Genomic DNA, 18,034 nt, shown 5'->3' on the forward strand with positions numbered 1-18,034 from the left:
GTGCTGCTCTACCACTACCTCAATCTGTTTAGTTAGTTTGTGTTATTATGTGACTTTGGTGAATCCAAACTATCGCTTTCAAACACCAAAGTCATACGATAACACAAACAAACTAACAGATCAAGGCAGCGATAAACCAGCAACTCTCATATTCTGTGAGTTGAAATGATTGATTTCATCCATGGAGTTTGGTTGATTTGGAGAGAATGATATTGGGCTTCTGTAACAGCGGCTTCCTGTCGAAAAAAGGCTGTCTGACAGCAAAGTTAAGTGGTGGAAATATTCTAAATATAGCATACTGATAATGATTATTTGTGTCTATCAATGTGTCTACAATGTTGCATATTACATATATACACTATATTGATTCTTTAAGTGCTAAAATACCTTTGCTGCTAACTGTGTGACTATGGATATGTACCTCATACAACCCAACATTAAATAATCGGAAGTCTCCCTTGGCAATTGATTGCCTTGCTAACTTAGCCTACACACTGGTTATCTTTTTGTCAACTTGCCTTTCTGTTGCTGAATTAAACATCACTCACAACGGTTGTCTTGAAGTTATACTCCAGTGCCATGCAACATTTGGATTTGTTATACACATAGAAATGGGGAGAGCTATAAGTTGTGCTTGGGTTTTGATTTTAGCGTGCTAAGTTTTGATTTTGTCAAATAAAATTCGGTTATTTCAGTTCCTTCTCCTCTCTTCAAGTTACAATAATGTAGGAGTGCATTTCCTTAAACCATTTTTTATCTAGGAGACATGATTTATGAGAATATTCCTCTATCTGCCCTACATCTTGCAGCCAAACCCGGGCTGCAGGCAGGAGCTGAGCGGTAAAGAACTGTGATCTTTCGGGGTGCACTTTAGCAAGGCACCTGGCTCCAGTTGCACTATTGTAGCGGCTGGTTGGTCCACAGTAAAAGTGTTTTTACTGGGAGGCAGCCAGGTGTGTGACTGTGTACCACTATTTGAAAGTGAAGCTGAGTAAGAGCAGACATATTCAGGATAAAAAATAACCCTCAGGATATAACAGTCAGAAAGCATCACAGCTATTTTGGGCAATGTTGATGGAACACTTTGTCTTCATTGCCGTCACATCTTCTTCGTTGCTGCCATTAAGACATTAATATTTCTCTATCAGATCCCGGATTAGCACTTGGCAGACATCGGAAGAAAAAGAATGGCCTTTTGACCCGGTCCAGTTTTGCTTCCAGGCTTGTACTGGCCAGTCCGCTTCAGTGCCACGTACATGTTCGGATACTTCCTGGAGCGGTAGGTGTTGTAGTTGTTGCTCTCAAGCCGCTCTAAGAAGTGGCATTCATCTGTTGCTCGTCTCTGGAGAGGAAGACACAGAGGAATAACAGACAAGTTTAATTTGATGTTCTTTGTTCAAAGTTTAATTCTGCCGTTCAGTGAGGAACAGAAAACCGTTCTGGAGATTTAGACAGGAGGATTAAATGTGCAGCCTTTTGCTTACAGGACAAAGACCTTCTGGGACACTCTGCTGCATTAATACATGTTAAAGGAACAGTTTGGATTATTTGAAGTGGGGTTGGAAATACAGGCAGAGGGCAGGTTCTCTGCAAACACAAACACCACCATTCACTTCCAGTGGATTATAAGTGATGACTGAAACAGATTATATGTATATGTGTCTATACATTGCTTTTTTGGAAAGTGTTGCACATTATGCCTTAAATTATATTGATTTTTTTGAGGTGACTGTTAGCAGTAAATTGCTTAGCTACCATGCTGGTGGCCCACCATCTACTGTAAGTAATACACTGACAATAGATGAGTACATCATACATCCCCACTTCAAATAATCTAAAACTATCCCTTTAAGAAGCTTGCAAACTTAGATAATAAAAGTAAGAAAACTGTGAAATTAGTCAGGACTAAGATGGAAATCCTTTACGGCAGTGCTGTCATGCTCATGTACTGTATTTCAACAAATGGAAACTTAAGATTATTAAGTCTGTTTCATTAAATTATTCAGTAAGGATTTTTTTTTTCATAATGCTAATTATTATCTGTGATTATGTACATACATCATTTCTGTGTAAAGTCAGCCTGAGGGACATCCGGTCACTGGTAAAGGCATTTCATGAAATACTTGATTCTGTTTGGATTCTATTTGATGGGATTTGTTTAATATATCTCATTGGAAAGGGAGACATTTTATGACATTAAATTATCACATGAAACACCTAGAGCTAAATGCCACCTTTATTTTGAAGGAGACTGTTGGTTTAGAATAATTTCTGTGCAGTGTTTCACACTAATACAATACAGACATTTGTTTAAAGGAAACCAGGCCTGACCAGGGACATTATTACAGCTCTAGTCAGTTTTTGTCTTACTGTAGCCTTGAGTCCTGAATAAACATTAAACATGGAGGTCTTGGACAAATGATTTGATAAGAATATTAATGATGAGGTTTAAAAAGGGCCAAAGATGAAGATCACTAAAAATAGAAACTTAATGATTTGGCTCTTGTGCTGTCATGTTATTGACATATTTATTTATAGTACTCATTCTGTCCTCTCTTTTAACATTGTGCTTTGTAAAAAAAAACATTCATTACTGAACGTCTCACCAATATCTCGCTGGGCGTGAGCTGGTCTACACCCTGTCCAACAAGAGGCTTTTGTCTTAGTTTCTGTTTTTAGTCAGCCGTGACTGCACAGCCACAGAGCTGTTAGTCAGAAGACCTTTTCTTTAAACTGCAAGAATCAACCAGGGCCACTTTGTCCAGCTCATTATGCAAAAGCTGACGCTTCCAGCAAACTGAAAATGTCAAACAGTGAGAATAACAGCAGCAGAGGTGGTCAAGCATGGTGTGGTATTTATTTATATATTTATCGCAGACTGAAGTTGTATCCAGTCTTTTTCATTTTTTGAAAAATACAGTTCAGTTCGTTAATATATTATTGAGGAATGTTAAAATATTTTTTTTTTGAAGGGACAGTTCCCTCCCAAAATCAAAAATACTCATTTTCCCTCTTACCTGTAGTGCTGTTCATCAATCTAGATAGTTTTGGTGTAATGGATTTGTAGATATGGGGCACAGCGATGTTTCCCTACTCTCCAGTAAAATGGAACTAGGTGGCACTGATTTTGTGGTGCTAAAACTATATTTGAAAGACTGAACAGCAGTATTTCTTTTAAGGAATTGTGACCTGGTTACTCCACAGACCTTGTTGTGAGTAGGACTGGGTATCTGGCACTGACCAAACGTTTGTGAGTATTTATAAATGCCATGTCTGTTTGATGCTAGATTCCAACACCTAAGGATGGACCAATACTGTACAGATATTCTATCCATTTCTTCATTTAAGGCCAGTAATCCAGGTTGAGTTTTAGAACAGCTTCTTCCTTTAAAGTGAGCAATTGTACCGTGTTATTTTCTTGTTGTTAAAATGGATTTAGAGTATAAAAAAGTATCATTCAGGAACAGGTGTCAAAGCCAAGGTATGGGTACCGGTACCAGCATCAGAAATTTTTGAATGCCAGTTCTAGTTGCAAGCAGTTTCATGTGGGAGCCATTTTCTTTCTGTGCCACAGAACTACAAACAACAGAACTACACCCACCAACCGTACCACCATGCTAGCTAGCTCACCGGTGCTAACACTGAAGCTCATCCAAGGGGTGGCTGTTTAGCTCAGTTGGTAGAGCGTCTGCCCCGCGTATAGAGGCTGTCAGTCCTCTGCAGCAGCTGCTGGTTCGACTCCCGCCTGTGGCCCTTTGCTGCTTGTCATCCCCTCTCTCTTCACCCCCCTTTCCTGTCTACTCTTCAGCTGTACTATCAAATAAAGGCAAGAAAAGCCCAAAAACATAACTAAAAAGGAGGAGTCCATCCTGCGCTGTCACATGCAAGAGTCTCTTGTACATGAATAGACACACACTCCTGTGTGGTTCAGTAGAAAGGTCTTTTAGGTTAGTTAGGTAAAGTTTATTGAACAAAGGATCAAATAAAATATTAAAAGAAATACCAGCATACGTGACATTTTCAGGGATGACACGATAATGTTCAGGACTTATTTCCATCATGATGAAGATGGAGCCAGACATACGACATTCATGTTGGGAGACACGAAAACACATTAAAGTACATCAGTCCACTTACAAATAATAGATGTGTGGATTATCTTGAGTAACTGGTCATGATTTCTGGAAGCAGACATCGCTGGTCTGTCTTTCAAATGTATTCTTTTGCTGCTTTGAGCACCACAAGCTGAGTACCACCTAGTTCCATTATATTGGAGAGAAGGCAGACATCTCTATTACTGATATCTCCAAAACTCTGTAAATCACACCAAAATAATCAAAACTGACAAATAACTCTACAGGAAAAAATTCAAAAATAAAATTAAATTTCAGATTTTGGGGTCAACTGTCCCTTTAAAGGTTTAGGGATGGAATAAATATTAGAAAATAAGTCAATTCTTAAAAAGTTTTATCAGCAGAGCAAATGTCTGTACAAACTTATGTGTAAGGGTCCAGTATTTGTCAATTATATTTGCAAAAGTAAGTCCTCGAATACACAGCAGATGACTTCTGCCTCAAGATTAAAGAATAGAGACACAGCCAGTCAAGAGGCAAAAAAAATCTAGTGTTAATCATTCAACAAATGGTAATAGAAAGAGAGTTAATATTCTGTGGCTTTTTTAATGATTTTCCACACACAGAAGCGAGAGGCGCGTTGGGTGGCAGCTGCTGTAGCTTCTCATTAAGAGGAAATGCCTCTTGCCAATTACATGGACTGTGGACAAGCCTTCACAACCACCAGACCACATCAGTCACCAACACTTCACACTTCCACTGCCGCTGTGAGCAACAACGTCGTGGCAACAGGCCAGCAGCGGTGCCAAACTAGTGTTGGCTATTTCTCACAAGCATTAAATTTGTCACTGTATTTAGGGTAACGATGATTTGTTCCAGGACAAACACAAAAGGCAGCTTGTCTTAACCTAATTTTTGACTATTTTATGTGAAAGTTCTGTTTTCTTAAGCTCATGTGAAACATCTCATCATTGAACAGCTAAAACTAGACTGTTGGTCAGTGAGACAAATCTGCCAGTTCCTATGAGCTTTTCAATCAAAAAGAAAGACACACACCATACTGCATCGGCTCACTTGGTAAAAGAAGTCGCTGGCCATGAAGAAAACCGTGTCTCACAATTGTCTTTTCTTTGTCTTACACTCTTATTTCGAGCTCACTGAAGTCTCATCTGTTTATCCTAATCCTCCCGAAGGAGAAAAAAGGAGCGAAACAAAAGAAAAGCAGAACTTTTGCTGAGCTCATGGGTGTCTCAGAGGTTTCTCCTTGATGACCAAATGGAGCAACACGCCTTTAATTTGACCACTGAGACAAATTTAAGATCTTGTTTAAGGCATCAGAGTTTTCTTTGAGATCTCACTGTTATCTAAAGAGCTGATGCATTTTAAGATTTTCAGTTGGGCTCAAATTAGTCTCAGCCTGAGACGAGACAAAAGCTTTTTAGTGTGAGAAAATCTCATTCTGGTCTTACATTGAGCTCACTTATGTCTAGGAGACACAGGCTAGACAAAGACGAGATCTTATTTTGAATTTTACCTTTATTCTGTGGGGTCTTATAATGAAGCTTTTTGGGAAAGTTCAATAAGGAAGATATTTTCTATAACTTCTAGGGCCGGTTTCATAGACAGGCCTTAGATTAAGACAGGCATAGGACTTAATCTGTACTAGTTTAACTAGGGAATCTAAGTCCCTTTCATGAACGTGGCCTAAATTTGGTTTAGTTAGGTGGAGATCATGGAGTCCTGGGGCCAGTTTCACAAATATATTTTAGACAAGTCTGTAGTATTAGACTAGTCTTCATTTTGCTCATAGATTAATCTATTTCAAGTTAAACCATTTTCCAAAAATAAAGACGGACTAACTGTAAGCCCAAAAAATTAGACACCTTATCTCCAGGCTGACCCAGGCTTAATATATTGTCACACTCATAGCTTAACTTTCCAAGTAAAATGTCCATGTAGCTGTTGACTTCCTCCAAAAGACACATATTTTCTGCTAGGGTAAACAGAGCTGAGTGGTTGGATGTGGTCACTCAATCTGTTATGCCATTGTCTTACTTAAGGTAGTCACGTAATAAATCATTTTGTGCAATGGATAAATTTAGACATCTGTCTGTATTCAGACCATCTGTTTTATCCAGCCATAGTCAAAGTCTACTTTTGTGAAACCGGCCCCTGTGGACCTTTTTTTGTATTTTTGTATTTGGTCCATGTCTCACCATAAAATTTTCATTTTTTGGCAAATGTTTAGTCACGCCTGATTTTGGGTATTCCAAATAGTTCATGCTCGCTCGCTCACAAAACAGTAAGTTAAACCTGCCTCTTTGGACAATTACCTGCCTTCCTTCTTAAGTATGTTTGTGTTTCTGTCTTTTGTCTCTCAGACCAGCTCAGTCCTCCACCTCCCCTATCACACTATGACTGTCAGGTTGTCCCTGGAGATCCCAAAGAATTCACAATAAAAGCCTGCAAATATTAGCGGCCCCATCAGTCAACTGCTTGCTTTTCTCCCCTGAAGAGCAGCATCTAAGAAATTCTGTCCTTTATTTTCATGGGTTTGACTTTTACAAAGATGCTGGGCTACTGAACACATTAATGGAGTCTGATCATCAAAACATGCTGTTGCTGGTGAACAAATATCATAATAATTATCATTGTGGCATAATTTCATTAGCGACAGACAAGAGTCAAAATTGACTCTTTGTGAAAATGAATGTGTATGATTAGAGACTTGGGAGGGACACGTCAGTTGGGTCCAAATTATGATTTAAAAAAAAACAAAATTGCAGAAGCATAGATAGAAAATTGTGTTTTGTATGTCTCAGTCCCGTACATCTATAACAGAATCTGTTTGTCTCAGCCCGAGCTAATGTTGTTGTACTTTTTTTATTCTAAGTGCTGACTGTGACAAAGAAGTGTCAACCTAATTACTTCTCTCCACTGAAGGAGTGGCTGGTAAACATTTGGTTTCCAAAACACAGAAGCCTAAATTCTGCTTGTGACACAGGGGGTCAAATTACTTTTCAGCCAACAAGAGGAAATTTACTTTAGGTGTTTAGATTTGCGAAAAGGACAGTCCCTGAAAAAACTCAATGAACCCTTTCAGGGAATGTTATTTGGTGATTTCATTGGACTGCCTTTACAGTGATGTCAAAACCCTCTAAAGAAATGACGTAAGTTTTTGTTAACAGAGAGATGATAATCCCACTCACTCACCGCTCCAAACAGTCGTCCGTCTCTGTTCATGGCCAGATAGCGGTTAGCACAAACTCCTTTGATGACCACCTCCCCCACTGAGGTCGCCTGGAGTTGAAGCTTTACTGAAGAAAACACACAAAAAGTTATTTGAACAAAATGAGATAAGATAGAAATTATTTGTAGTTTTCTTGTAGGATGTTTAATTAAAAGGAAAACATCAAGTGCTGTGTTTAATACATCTATTTTCATAATATATCCGAGGCTTCGATTCCTAAACTAAATCACAATGACACAGTAATCCACAGGCATCCTCTTTTAAACTCTAAGTGCCTTTATAGCTGATCTAACACTACCCCTTGACACAGAAACCTGAGAAACAATTCACACTAAAGATGCTATGTTAGACATTTCAATATGAAGTCTCTGTGACAGCAGTAAACACCAGTAACAAGCGAGATATCTGTGACCAGAAAGACTGGCAGCCTTGCTAACAACTTGCTTGTTTCAAGGTATTTTATGTTGCGTGCTAAGTAGAGTTTTAGAGGGCAGATGTTTTTAGACCTTATGATATATTATAGTTAAAGCTGCATTTTAAGGTATTGCTACAGAAACAGGCTGTAACCACAATGGCATTACAGCAAATTTTATTTTGAAGGGTCAATTTCATGTTGAGATCAGCGCATCCATCTATTAATGCATCTATGGATCAGCACTGCCTCTGACTGTTTCATAAATCAGGAACACAGCCTCTGATTGGTCAACAAACTCAACCCCTAGGTATTGTGGGATTGCCTATGGGTGGCTTATAACAACAACTGTTTTCAACATGAAAAAAATGTATAAATACCTACAGAAGACTTTCAGTGTTGGATTTATCATTTTGGATTTATTTTACCACATCTCTAAGTAGACACAGCACTTCAAGGCTGGATTACAAAGCTTCTGCAAGGGATATGATTATAAAAGAGCCAAAGTTGTAAACATACAATGCTAGCATTAGCTTAACATTAGCCTTTCCTGCTCAGCTTACTTCGAGGCTAACCCTGTCACTGTTTCAGAAGTTGGGAAACAACAGACGATAGTTTTCTTGGTGTTGAGAAGCTGCAGGGTTCATTGCCTGACACACTGTAACCTGAACTGTGCATTTACAGTCAGCTTGGCAACCTAATGCTAAGTTTCAGTTTCTGCTCTGCCTGCACCTTGCTCCCCCTCACTTGCACACCGCACACTCTTACGCACCGCCCTACTCCTTAATGGAGCTATGCTAATGACAGTATGCTTCAATGAAGTCTAAAAAAATTTTATTAGTAAGGCAGTCACAGTAAACCGCCATCCTGCGGTGGTATGTTGCTTTGTCACCACAGTGAGAAAAAATCCATACCATCAGAGCCCTACTGACAGCTACATGCCTCATCGTATCACTGGCTTATGAAGTCTTAAGCCAAAGGTATTGGCAAAAAAAAAACTGCATTGTTATACATTTTGCAGACACAAGGCTTCACTTAGAATCATGTCTGTGTCCACCTGATGAATCCATGTCCACTCTAATTTTAGCTCTGTTTGAGAACAATATCTGGCTCTTTAACTGGATGCTTCAGTTTCTTAATTTACAAGCTGCAATTTTTTGCATGCATGTTGTGGGTTTACCACAGCTTATTTGCTGAAAACAGCACTGATGAGAGTGGTGAGAGTAGTTACCATGCAGTAAATGTGCCATAAAACTAAAACAATGACCCCATAAAGCTGCAGAGTTAGTGAGAAACATAGATTATTGTAGCTTAAATGAGTTAACAGATCATTATTTTTGTTTTCATTTATAAAGAAATCTCCTTTACCTATTAAACTATGCTGCATAAACAGCACCTCAGTTACATATAATCCTAGGATTTGTCTGAGCTATGTTTGTTGCAAGAGAAGCATCATCTGTATTCTTTTGCAGCACGAAATACATCAACTTCTAGTTGGGCGAGGACAACATTGACATGAAAAATGGTAAATGGTACATGGTAAAAGTATAAAAACATTGGTAGAACAGGCAGAAATTGAGCCTAACTTTCATAGGTATGTTTTCATTAGTATATAATCACCTGAAAGTAAGAATCATCAGAATGAGTTGTTTATATCTACAGAGGGCATGGATCCTGTTCCATGAAGGCCGCCATGTTTCTACTGTAGCCCAGAACAGAAAAAACAAACACTGGTTCTCAATTTGGCCTTTTCTTTTTGCATGCGTTTCCAGCCACAGTGACTTCTTCTACATGATTGGAAGTGGTGAGTGAGACAAGCTCTCCACTAGATACTAGCAAATCCCACACACTGAACCTAAAAGGCTAATGTGTTAGCGACAAAATTATGCTGTTACACATCATGCAGACACAAGGCTTCATTTGAATTTGAGTCTGTTCCCACCAACTCTGTGATTTGGCTCCCAAGAACAATATCTGGTAGATGCTTCAGGTTTTTAACTCGCAGGCTGCTAACTTTGTCTGCCATTTGGTGCTGCTTGGCTTGGTGCAGGTAATGCCGGCAATGGCTTTACCAGAGTTTGTTTGCTGTAAACAGCTGCCCACTGTGATTGGAAACAGCACTGTATAGTGTATACCATACCATAGAGTATACCATACCTTAAATGTGCCATAAAACCAAAAATATAAAGCTGGAAAGTTAGTGAAAAGAACATTGTTTAACATCTTTAAATGTCCTTACAGATCATTATTATTTTTTCTTTCTTTCTTTTGCATAAAGTTCCCCTCAGTTTTGTATAAACCAAAGTTTTGTCTGAGCTCTGCTTGGTGCAAGAGGAGCATGGGTGCAGCAGGAAATACAATCAAATTGTAGTTGGGAGGGGACGTAACATTCAGGTAAAAGTAGAAACTGATAAAAGTAAAAGCAAGATTAGCTTAAAGTAAATGAGTTGCATTTAACATCTTTAAAAGGAAAGTTCACCAAAATCAAAAATAGATAGTTTCCCCCTGGCTTGTAGCGCTATTTAGATTTTTGAGTTTTGGTGTGAGTTCTGGAGATGTTTCTTTACGTTCTTTCTTTCCAAAAATCATGACCTGGTTGCTTAAGATAATCCACAGACCATGTTGTGAACAGCACTTTCATTCAGCAGTAGAATTTACCAGAACTACCTTAGTTAGTAGTTCCTACATGAACCTGCTCACACTGCTGCTGTGGATTATCTTAAGAAAGCAGATCATGATTTTCTGGTTGTGAATTTTTAAAATGTATTGTTTAGCACTTTGAGCACCACAAGCTGAGTGCCATCTGGCTCTGGCATTATATTAGAGAGACAACAGACATCGCAACAGCTGATAATCTCCAAAACTCTGCAGCTCACACCAGAAAAATCTAGATGGATAAATAGCACTGCAGGCCAGGGGTAAAAAATCTGTATTTTTTATTTTGGGGTGAACTGTCCCTTTAAGTAAAAAAAAAACAACTATAAATCTATGGCTGAGTTGCACCTACAAGGATTAATTTCTAAACCAATTACATCATGATTTAATTTTAAATTATGCTGCACCAAACTTTAAAAGTAGCTTCAAATTAAATTTAAACCTCAGTTTAGGCCAGGGAGGAAATGTGTATTTTGGATTTTGGGGTGAACTGTCCCTTTAAATTCATTCTTCTTTTTTGTATAGCCAGACAAACTTCAGCTCATGTTCCCTCACCTCCTGGCAAAGAAAAGCTAGCTGCTTTTTTATTGTTGTTTTCCTACATGTCGTCCATGTTTCCATCACTGGCTGATGCTTTATTTGCAGTAAATGAATGAAATACTATTGACGCCACTATAAATAAGCTAAGTCACCCACTAAGCAGCAGAATCCCTCTGTGGCTGACAGAAATTTGAGCACACAGTACCTGTTGGCCATGTGACTCCTCTCAAATGTATCAGAATCATCTCCACATTTTTTTTTGTAGAGACAACGCTGCTTGCCAATGCAGCATACTTTGTATGAAGCCAAACCACCGAAAAGGAAGCAGAGGCCCCATAAGGTAAATCAGGAGATCTGTCTAGAATTAATCCACATTAAGACTTCAGATAGACACGCATCTGTCTACAGTTAAGCTTCCTGTCTGCATGATTCATGTCACAGATCAAAGAGGTGTTCTTCTTTGAAAGACTTGCATAATTGGTCTGAATGTGCTGTGGTGTGTGCGATGTTTACTGGGCATATTATGTCTCACAGCTATTGTGAATACAGAAAAACTATCCTTCAGCTGTTCTCCAGTTCTGTGGAGTGCAGTGCTATCTGTCATTGTCCTGGAGTTAGTGATTTAAGGATAACAATTTGTTGCAATATTGTCCTCAGAAACTTTTGGGATCACGTCCTCAGTTCTAGAGAATACAAAGTCCCTTCCACATGAGCACAAAAATTCAACTTGAGAATCCTTGGATATATTTTCAGTTCCACTTCTAACTAGCAGGTATCTTTGGATGTCCAAAAGGTTGGCAAGGCTATTGCAGCTTTAACAAAAGAACCATTGATGAAGCACAGCTCAGGTCAAATTAACTGTAAGAAAACATTACGGTAAGAAGCTAAATGATTAATACTGATTCCAGTTTAATGACTCATACTCCTTTCTAAACCCACGATACTGACTGTGTGATATCCAGAATAACACGGAGCATATTTTTAATGTGCAACTTCCTCATGTCATCTCAACAAGGTTACTCTCCTGAGGCCTCATTACAGAAAAATGCAGAACCACTTGTCCATCTTAACTTAAAGGAGCAATATGAAACAATTGCACATCCAAAATTGGGCACTGCTGTCCAAATAGCTCCTCCCCAGAGGCAGAAAAGCTCAGGCAGGTTGCAGGAACGCTGCAGGGGCTCAAGACGAGCACAACATTGTAAACTGACAAAAGATGACAAGTTCTACACTGTAAGTTGATCAGCTGTTCATTACTGTCAGTTGTCTTTCAATGTAAAGTTAATCCCGTTATCTTGAAAACAAAAGCCCACTGCTCTGAAAATACACACTCTGGTGTTTGAGTGTAGTGACTGCCTGCCATAGTGCCTGCCAGACCCCATTAACATATTGCTCAATTTAACCATTATAAATATCTACTCCTTATTAATGATTTGTTACAATTCATAAACAAGCACTTACTCATTCTGCAAACATTCAGCATTAATTTTAACATAAAATAGTCATACAATTATTCTGTCCCTGTTCCAATAAAATAGAATTACTCTTATATATAAATAACTATATTGTAATTATTATCATTATTACATATTATATTATATTATATTATATTATATTATATTATATTATATTATATTATATTATATTACATAGAAGTAACTCTAATGACATGAAACTGGGAAATTAAAATAGTTATTCTGGCCCAGAAATTTCAGAGGAGGACACTGCAGCGGTAGCGTTGTTGTCAGAAAAGTGAGTATTCCTATTTAGCATGTCTCTGATGACATATAATGTTCATTTTATCATAATTGACAGTAATTATCTTATATATTTCTCATTTAAGTTTTAAAGATCCTGTCAATTCCATAACTCATGGCTGAGTCAAATCCTAGAGATGCGGACTTGATTTGTCAATCGGCACTTGTCCTTTTATGCCTGCGCCTGTGTTTAGAATGTACTTGAAACTGTCTGTATCCTTGAGAACAGCTGTCTCACTTCACTTGTCACTGGCTAGCTAGCTTGCTTTATTACATTTATTTACATGGCTTTGTTAAATACTTTCTCTATACCAGACCACTGCTATGTATAACAGATCGTTGCTATGAACAGCAGACTGTTGCTATGGACACAGTTCTGATCATAGTCTCTGGATGAGCAATACAATACTTTTTAAATCCATAAAATCATCTTAAAATTAATACTGTGTATCAAACTATTGACTTTGTTTTGGTATGCTGATATGTAATAAGTGGAATAATGTATCGTGAGCAGATTATTATGGCAAAATAATCACCCTGTCAGGGTTTATTTCACAATAATGACCTGCTTGCTGTACATTATGAACAAGAAAATACAGGCACTTAATTTTAGCTTCCATGAGTCACAGGCATTCATCATGTCCACGTTTTGGGTAAGTTTTCTTCCCAATTATCAGCCCAGGATAAGGATTTGAATCAGATCTACAGCATTCAAAAATAATTTGGCAGTTGGCAACTTGGCAATCGGTATAAACCCATTAATAAGTGGTTCAGGAAATTTAAAATATCATCATTCGGCTAAAGTAGCCTTTCAATCATAATATTTTGGTGTTCATGTTGTTAACCATCTTCATTGTAACTGCCACACAAACCTAACAACAGGACTGCTGCCATATTTGCTGATTAATTTGAATTTAGGACAGGACTATGCCATTCTAACTTAAGACATTCTTTATTTGGGAGACTTCTGTAATGTAAATTCCTATCCTAAAATAAGATAGGATGTTTTTTTTCCAGAAATGCAATTCTCTCTCTGAGCAATAATCTAACGGTACACATTTGACTTGACATGACAAAAATGTGAAATAACTCAGCTGCAATTCTCTGTGCAATAAATCAACATCAAATCAACTATACAACACATAAAGCAGTATTATTTATTTACACTGTTAGATATTGTAAGTGTACATAATCCTTGACATTTGTTATTTTCTACTTGTATCTTTTTCCAAGATACAAGACACAAGACACAAATTTGCTACTACAGATTAGAGAACAAGACAGCCATCTCTTTTTAACGTACTTGTGTTCTGTTATACTATTCTTAAAGTGTACATATTTTTATATACTGATTTTCTTTCCTTTTCTTTTTTACATTTCTCTAGGCTTATATATTTTCTATTCTTGAATGGGAGCATATGTAACATGAGCAATTTCTCTCCAGGAAAGCAATTAAATATTTTTGATTCTGATTCTGAATGCTGTTCAGAAACATGTTTCTATAATAAACTGAAATAAAATAGGATTTCAGACTAAAGTAATGAGGCCCCTGTTTTTTTCACCAACATGTCTAACTGAATGTAATTGAATTATTCTAAAATTAGCTCCTCTCTCTGTGAACTGGTTCCATATCAGACATTTGTCTGGGGGCACCTGCCTCAAACGTCACACTGTATCTTGGGCAATACATTCCCAAATGTGTTTTCCTTAGAAAACCACCACTTTCTTGTTCCCCCTCTTCCCCTCCCACTTACTGATGCAACATACTTAGAAGGAATCAGTGATATAGGGGCACAGAGGGGTATCAGATGTCCAGGCCAAACAAGCATGGTAATATTTCCACTTTAATAGTTGCCACCATAAAAGCCTGAAACTCCCCTAATGTTCTATATAAATATTGCTTGACATGTGGTAGAATATGTTTAGTAATATTTTGTCGTAATAGTATCATTTTTAGATATATTTTAATGAGATAAGTCCATTGACCTCAAACACTAACAGGAGCCTCAACTTCAGAAATTCACTTATTCTGGCTTTTAACTCCATGTTGTGCTGTCTTGTGTGACGTAAACCACACAGTGAGCAGTGTGAATGGCTGTGACTCAGCATGGTGATCAACATTTACTCAAAACATCACGCATATTCCATCAAAGTTCCCATTGATTAAGAAACTTTGAGGTGTACTCCTCTTGAACTGGAGTTATTATACTTTCCAGAAGTTGACCTACGCACATTTTGGTGTTTACAAGTGGAGAATGAATCTCATAAGCTGGAAAATTCACATCGTTCCTCCATGATTTTTTTTTTTTTTTTTTTTTTGCTTCACTCTAACTTCCCTGTTTCATATTAAAAAATACATAAAGAAGCTTTGTGTGCTGTGCAAAGCAAAGAAGTAGGGGACTGGAAGGACTTACTGTGGGGGTCGTTCTTCTCCCGGATTCCATCCACTCCTCCGTCAGACCTTATCCTCAAGAAGAAGCCTCCGTTTTTACAGTACAGCCTTTTGGGGTCCTTGAAGTTCCCGGGAGGAAAGCCGCCACTGCCACCGTCTTCAGGTGTGGAGGGAAGTGTTGTGATTTCTCCCGTGGCCATCTCCTCCTCTTTCCCCGCTTCCTGGCGACTGCTTCGTCTCCTTCTTGAGCAGTGCAGGAGCCCCACTGTGGCCTCCCACCTCCCACTAACTGTTGCCTGTTCCCTCCTCCCCTCCTCCACAGAGCTTCACACAAACTGATTCTGCTTAACCCCGGAGGTCAGTTTGCTTGAACACCCCCGTCAGGGCAGCAAGTGCCCTCTGAGTCCTAAGAATGTGAGGCAGAAGGACTGCTAAATGCTTCTGCCTAACAGCAAATGTCTGAATCTACCATCTGTAGCTGCTCGTCTGTCGTTTGTAGAGCTGGCGGCTGCTTTCCCAGCGTACTTTGAGCACACTGGTAAGGGGGATGCATGCGGGTTCCCCTTCTCTTCCACTCTTCTTGCAATGAAGTGTTTAAATCAGGGCAGCTGGCTTAGATCTGTGTGGAAGGCTTTTCCCTTTGGGCCTCAGTTCGCATGCGCCCTGGAAGCAGCAACACACACATGCTCACGCCCACTAATGCTCACGGATTGAACCAGCCAACCCAGCAGAAGTCAAGAAAGGAGAGGAGGGCAAGAAGGGGGGGACGTGCAACTTGGACTGTGTCGCAGAGACCCTTCAGAGTGCCAAGAGCAGTGGCGAGCACATGAACAGAACCAGTGCTTTCATTCATCCAGTGTGCTCGAGAGCAAGTAAAGAGAGACGTAAAAAAGAAAGCCGGCGCAGGCAGCTTTTTAATGAATCACTCAGTGCTATTCATAGGTAAAACACAACAATGTGAAGTAGAACTGCCAGCCGACCGCCAGATGAAGGAGCCTACATAACGAATGAGTGATTTTAATTGCTACTTTCAAGTTCCTCACAGTGGAGGATCAGCGATCAGACTTATTCGTGCAGGGTTTGTTTCTTTTTTTTGATCTTAGGACCAGCAAGGCCATCCATTTGTCAGAAAAGGCGCTCACTGGTCAGGGCTTCTGGGTAAAGGTAACCACATCTAAAACTCGCGCTGGATCAGTCGAAAGTCAGCTGTGCTCTCGGCTGACGTCATGTTGGTGACCTCCCCGAAACTGGTCAGCGAAACTTCTGACATCCAACCCGAGTGACTAAGGCCGTAGACTTGAACAGTTGTAAGACCTGCAGTCAAAATAGGAACTCAACCACGAGACAAATTCAGATGGTTTGGACATCCTTTCCATTGAGAACGCTCCAAAAATACTGGTTAGTTTATCCACTATTTATGTAGAGTGGGTCTGCCAATGGGAAAAATCTTCCTTGTAATCATATTTACACCTGTGCAGGAGGATTTTAAGTATAAAGAATAATAAGGAGTTTAAGGATAAGGAATAAGGATTCTCCTTATTAGAGAGAATTCTGAAAGAGCATCCAGAACACAAACTCAAACAAAATCATCATAAACATTAGGGCTCGGCAATATGGACAAAACAACACTTCGATATCGATATTGCGACAATATTGTAGGGATGACTATTTTTATTGTTCAGGGACATCCAACCCATGTGACTAAGGCTGGAGACTTGAACAGTTGTAAGATTCAAAACAGGAGCTCAACCACAAGAAGGGTTCAGACGGTTTGGACATCCTTTCCTGCTGTATCAATCGAGACCTCTCCAAAAAGACTGGACAGTTTATCCAGTATTTATGGAGAGAGCGTTTGCTCATTTCATCTTTTTGGGCAAAGTTCTGCTTCTGATCACACAGGAAGAGTATACATTAGTCCCATTTTACACCTGTACAGCACAATGCAAATACAAGAATTCTCCTAATTAGAGGGCATCGTACCAAAAAAGAGATCACTGAGACACTGTCCCCAGCAAGGCTTAAAGTATTGAATAGGGCTGCGCAGTTAATTGCAATATTATCAAAACTGCAATATGGCCAAGGGCAATATCCAAAAAGTTACAATAGGACTCCCACATACTGTCTAACTTCCAATATAATATTTATTTGCAAAGTTTCAGGACAAGACCTTCATCAGGTAAACCCAAGTGCAATATCCAAATTTCTGAAACAGATCAAAACTTTTTGAAAGAGGAAAAATATGTGAGAAAACTGTATTATAATGAGGCAGTGCTGCATAGATGCCTTGGCCTAAAAATCTTGTCCAGATGCTTGGTACAGACCTGAACAAATATCACATCACCACCATGTTAACTAGCTGTATTGCATATCGTAATTGCAATTTAAGTCAAAATAATCACAATGTGACTTTTTTTTAATACCATATCATGCAATGCTACTGGTAAAATTTTCAATCACACAACAAATCTTCAGGTGTTCACAGTAAAATTCTGTCTTCTTTAGAACATTTTGCTCACATGCAAAAATTTTAGCGGAGTACTTCTTGTCACCAAATTCTATGCTGACGATTCCCCTTTTCCAGGATGTCAATGCCCAAAATGACTAAACAGCCACAGGACTAACAAGAGAGCATGTGAATGTTTGTCGAGGCCTCAGTTGGGGTTTGGCTGATACTGACCCATCACATTCATCACAAATATGCATGAATATTATAATTGGTATCTTGGGCCTTAGTGATTTCCCTTGTTCTAAATTCGCCTTTCAATGTCTTTTCACCCTGATAAGTGTGAATTCTGAAGGAAATGCTGATGACTTGGGTACTCTCACTTTCAATAACTGTATAATTTATTCATAACTGATTCTTTCTCATGTTCATACAGTATGCTGTGCATGTAGATGCCTTCAAACCTTGCTACTTTTCTCTTTCAATCTGTTATTTTCTGGTTTCATCGCTGA

At 38.8% G+C, this 18,034-nt stretch overlaps 1 protein-coding gene across 2 annotated transcripts in view; it reads right to left on the reverse strand.

The window, feature by feature from the left end:
- Positions 1–352: 352 nt before the first annotated feature.
- Positions 353–18,034, reverse strand: part of fgf2 (fibroblast growth factor 2) — a 29,514-nt gene continuing 11,832 nt past the window's right edge. For both annotated transcript variants that reach the window (XM_084719795.1, XM_084719796.1), the window contains exons 4-6: positions 15,102–16,393; positions 7,287–7,390; positions 353–1,342 (exon numbers count right to left, since the gene is read on the reverse strand). In XM_084719795.1, the coding sequence (XP_084575921.1) occupies positions 1,157–1,342; positions 7,287–7,390; positions 15,102–15,279 (468 nt within the window). In that variant the 5' untranslated portion in view covers positions 15,280–16,393 and the 3' untranslated portion in view covers positions 353–1,156. The remainder of the gene's footprint in view (positions 1,343–7,286; positions 7,391–15,101; positions 16,394–18,034) is intronic.

The sequence above is a fragment of the Lutjanus erythropterus genome, chromosome 5, assembly GCF_056507025.1.
Source record: "Lutjanus erythropterus isolate fLutEry1 chromosome 5, fLutEry1.hap2, whole genome shotgun sequence".
Lineage (NCBI taxonomy): Eukaryota > Metazoa > Chordata > Actinopteri > Lutjaniformes > Lutjanidae > Lutjanus > Lutjanus erythropterus.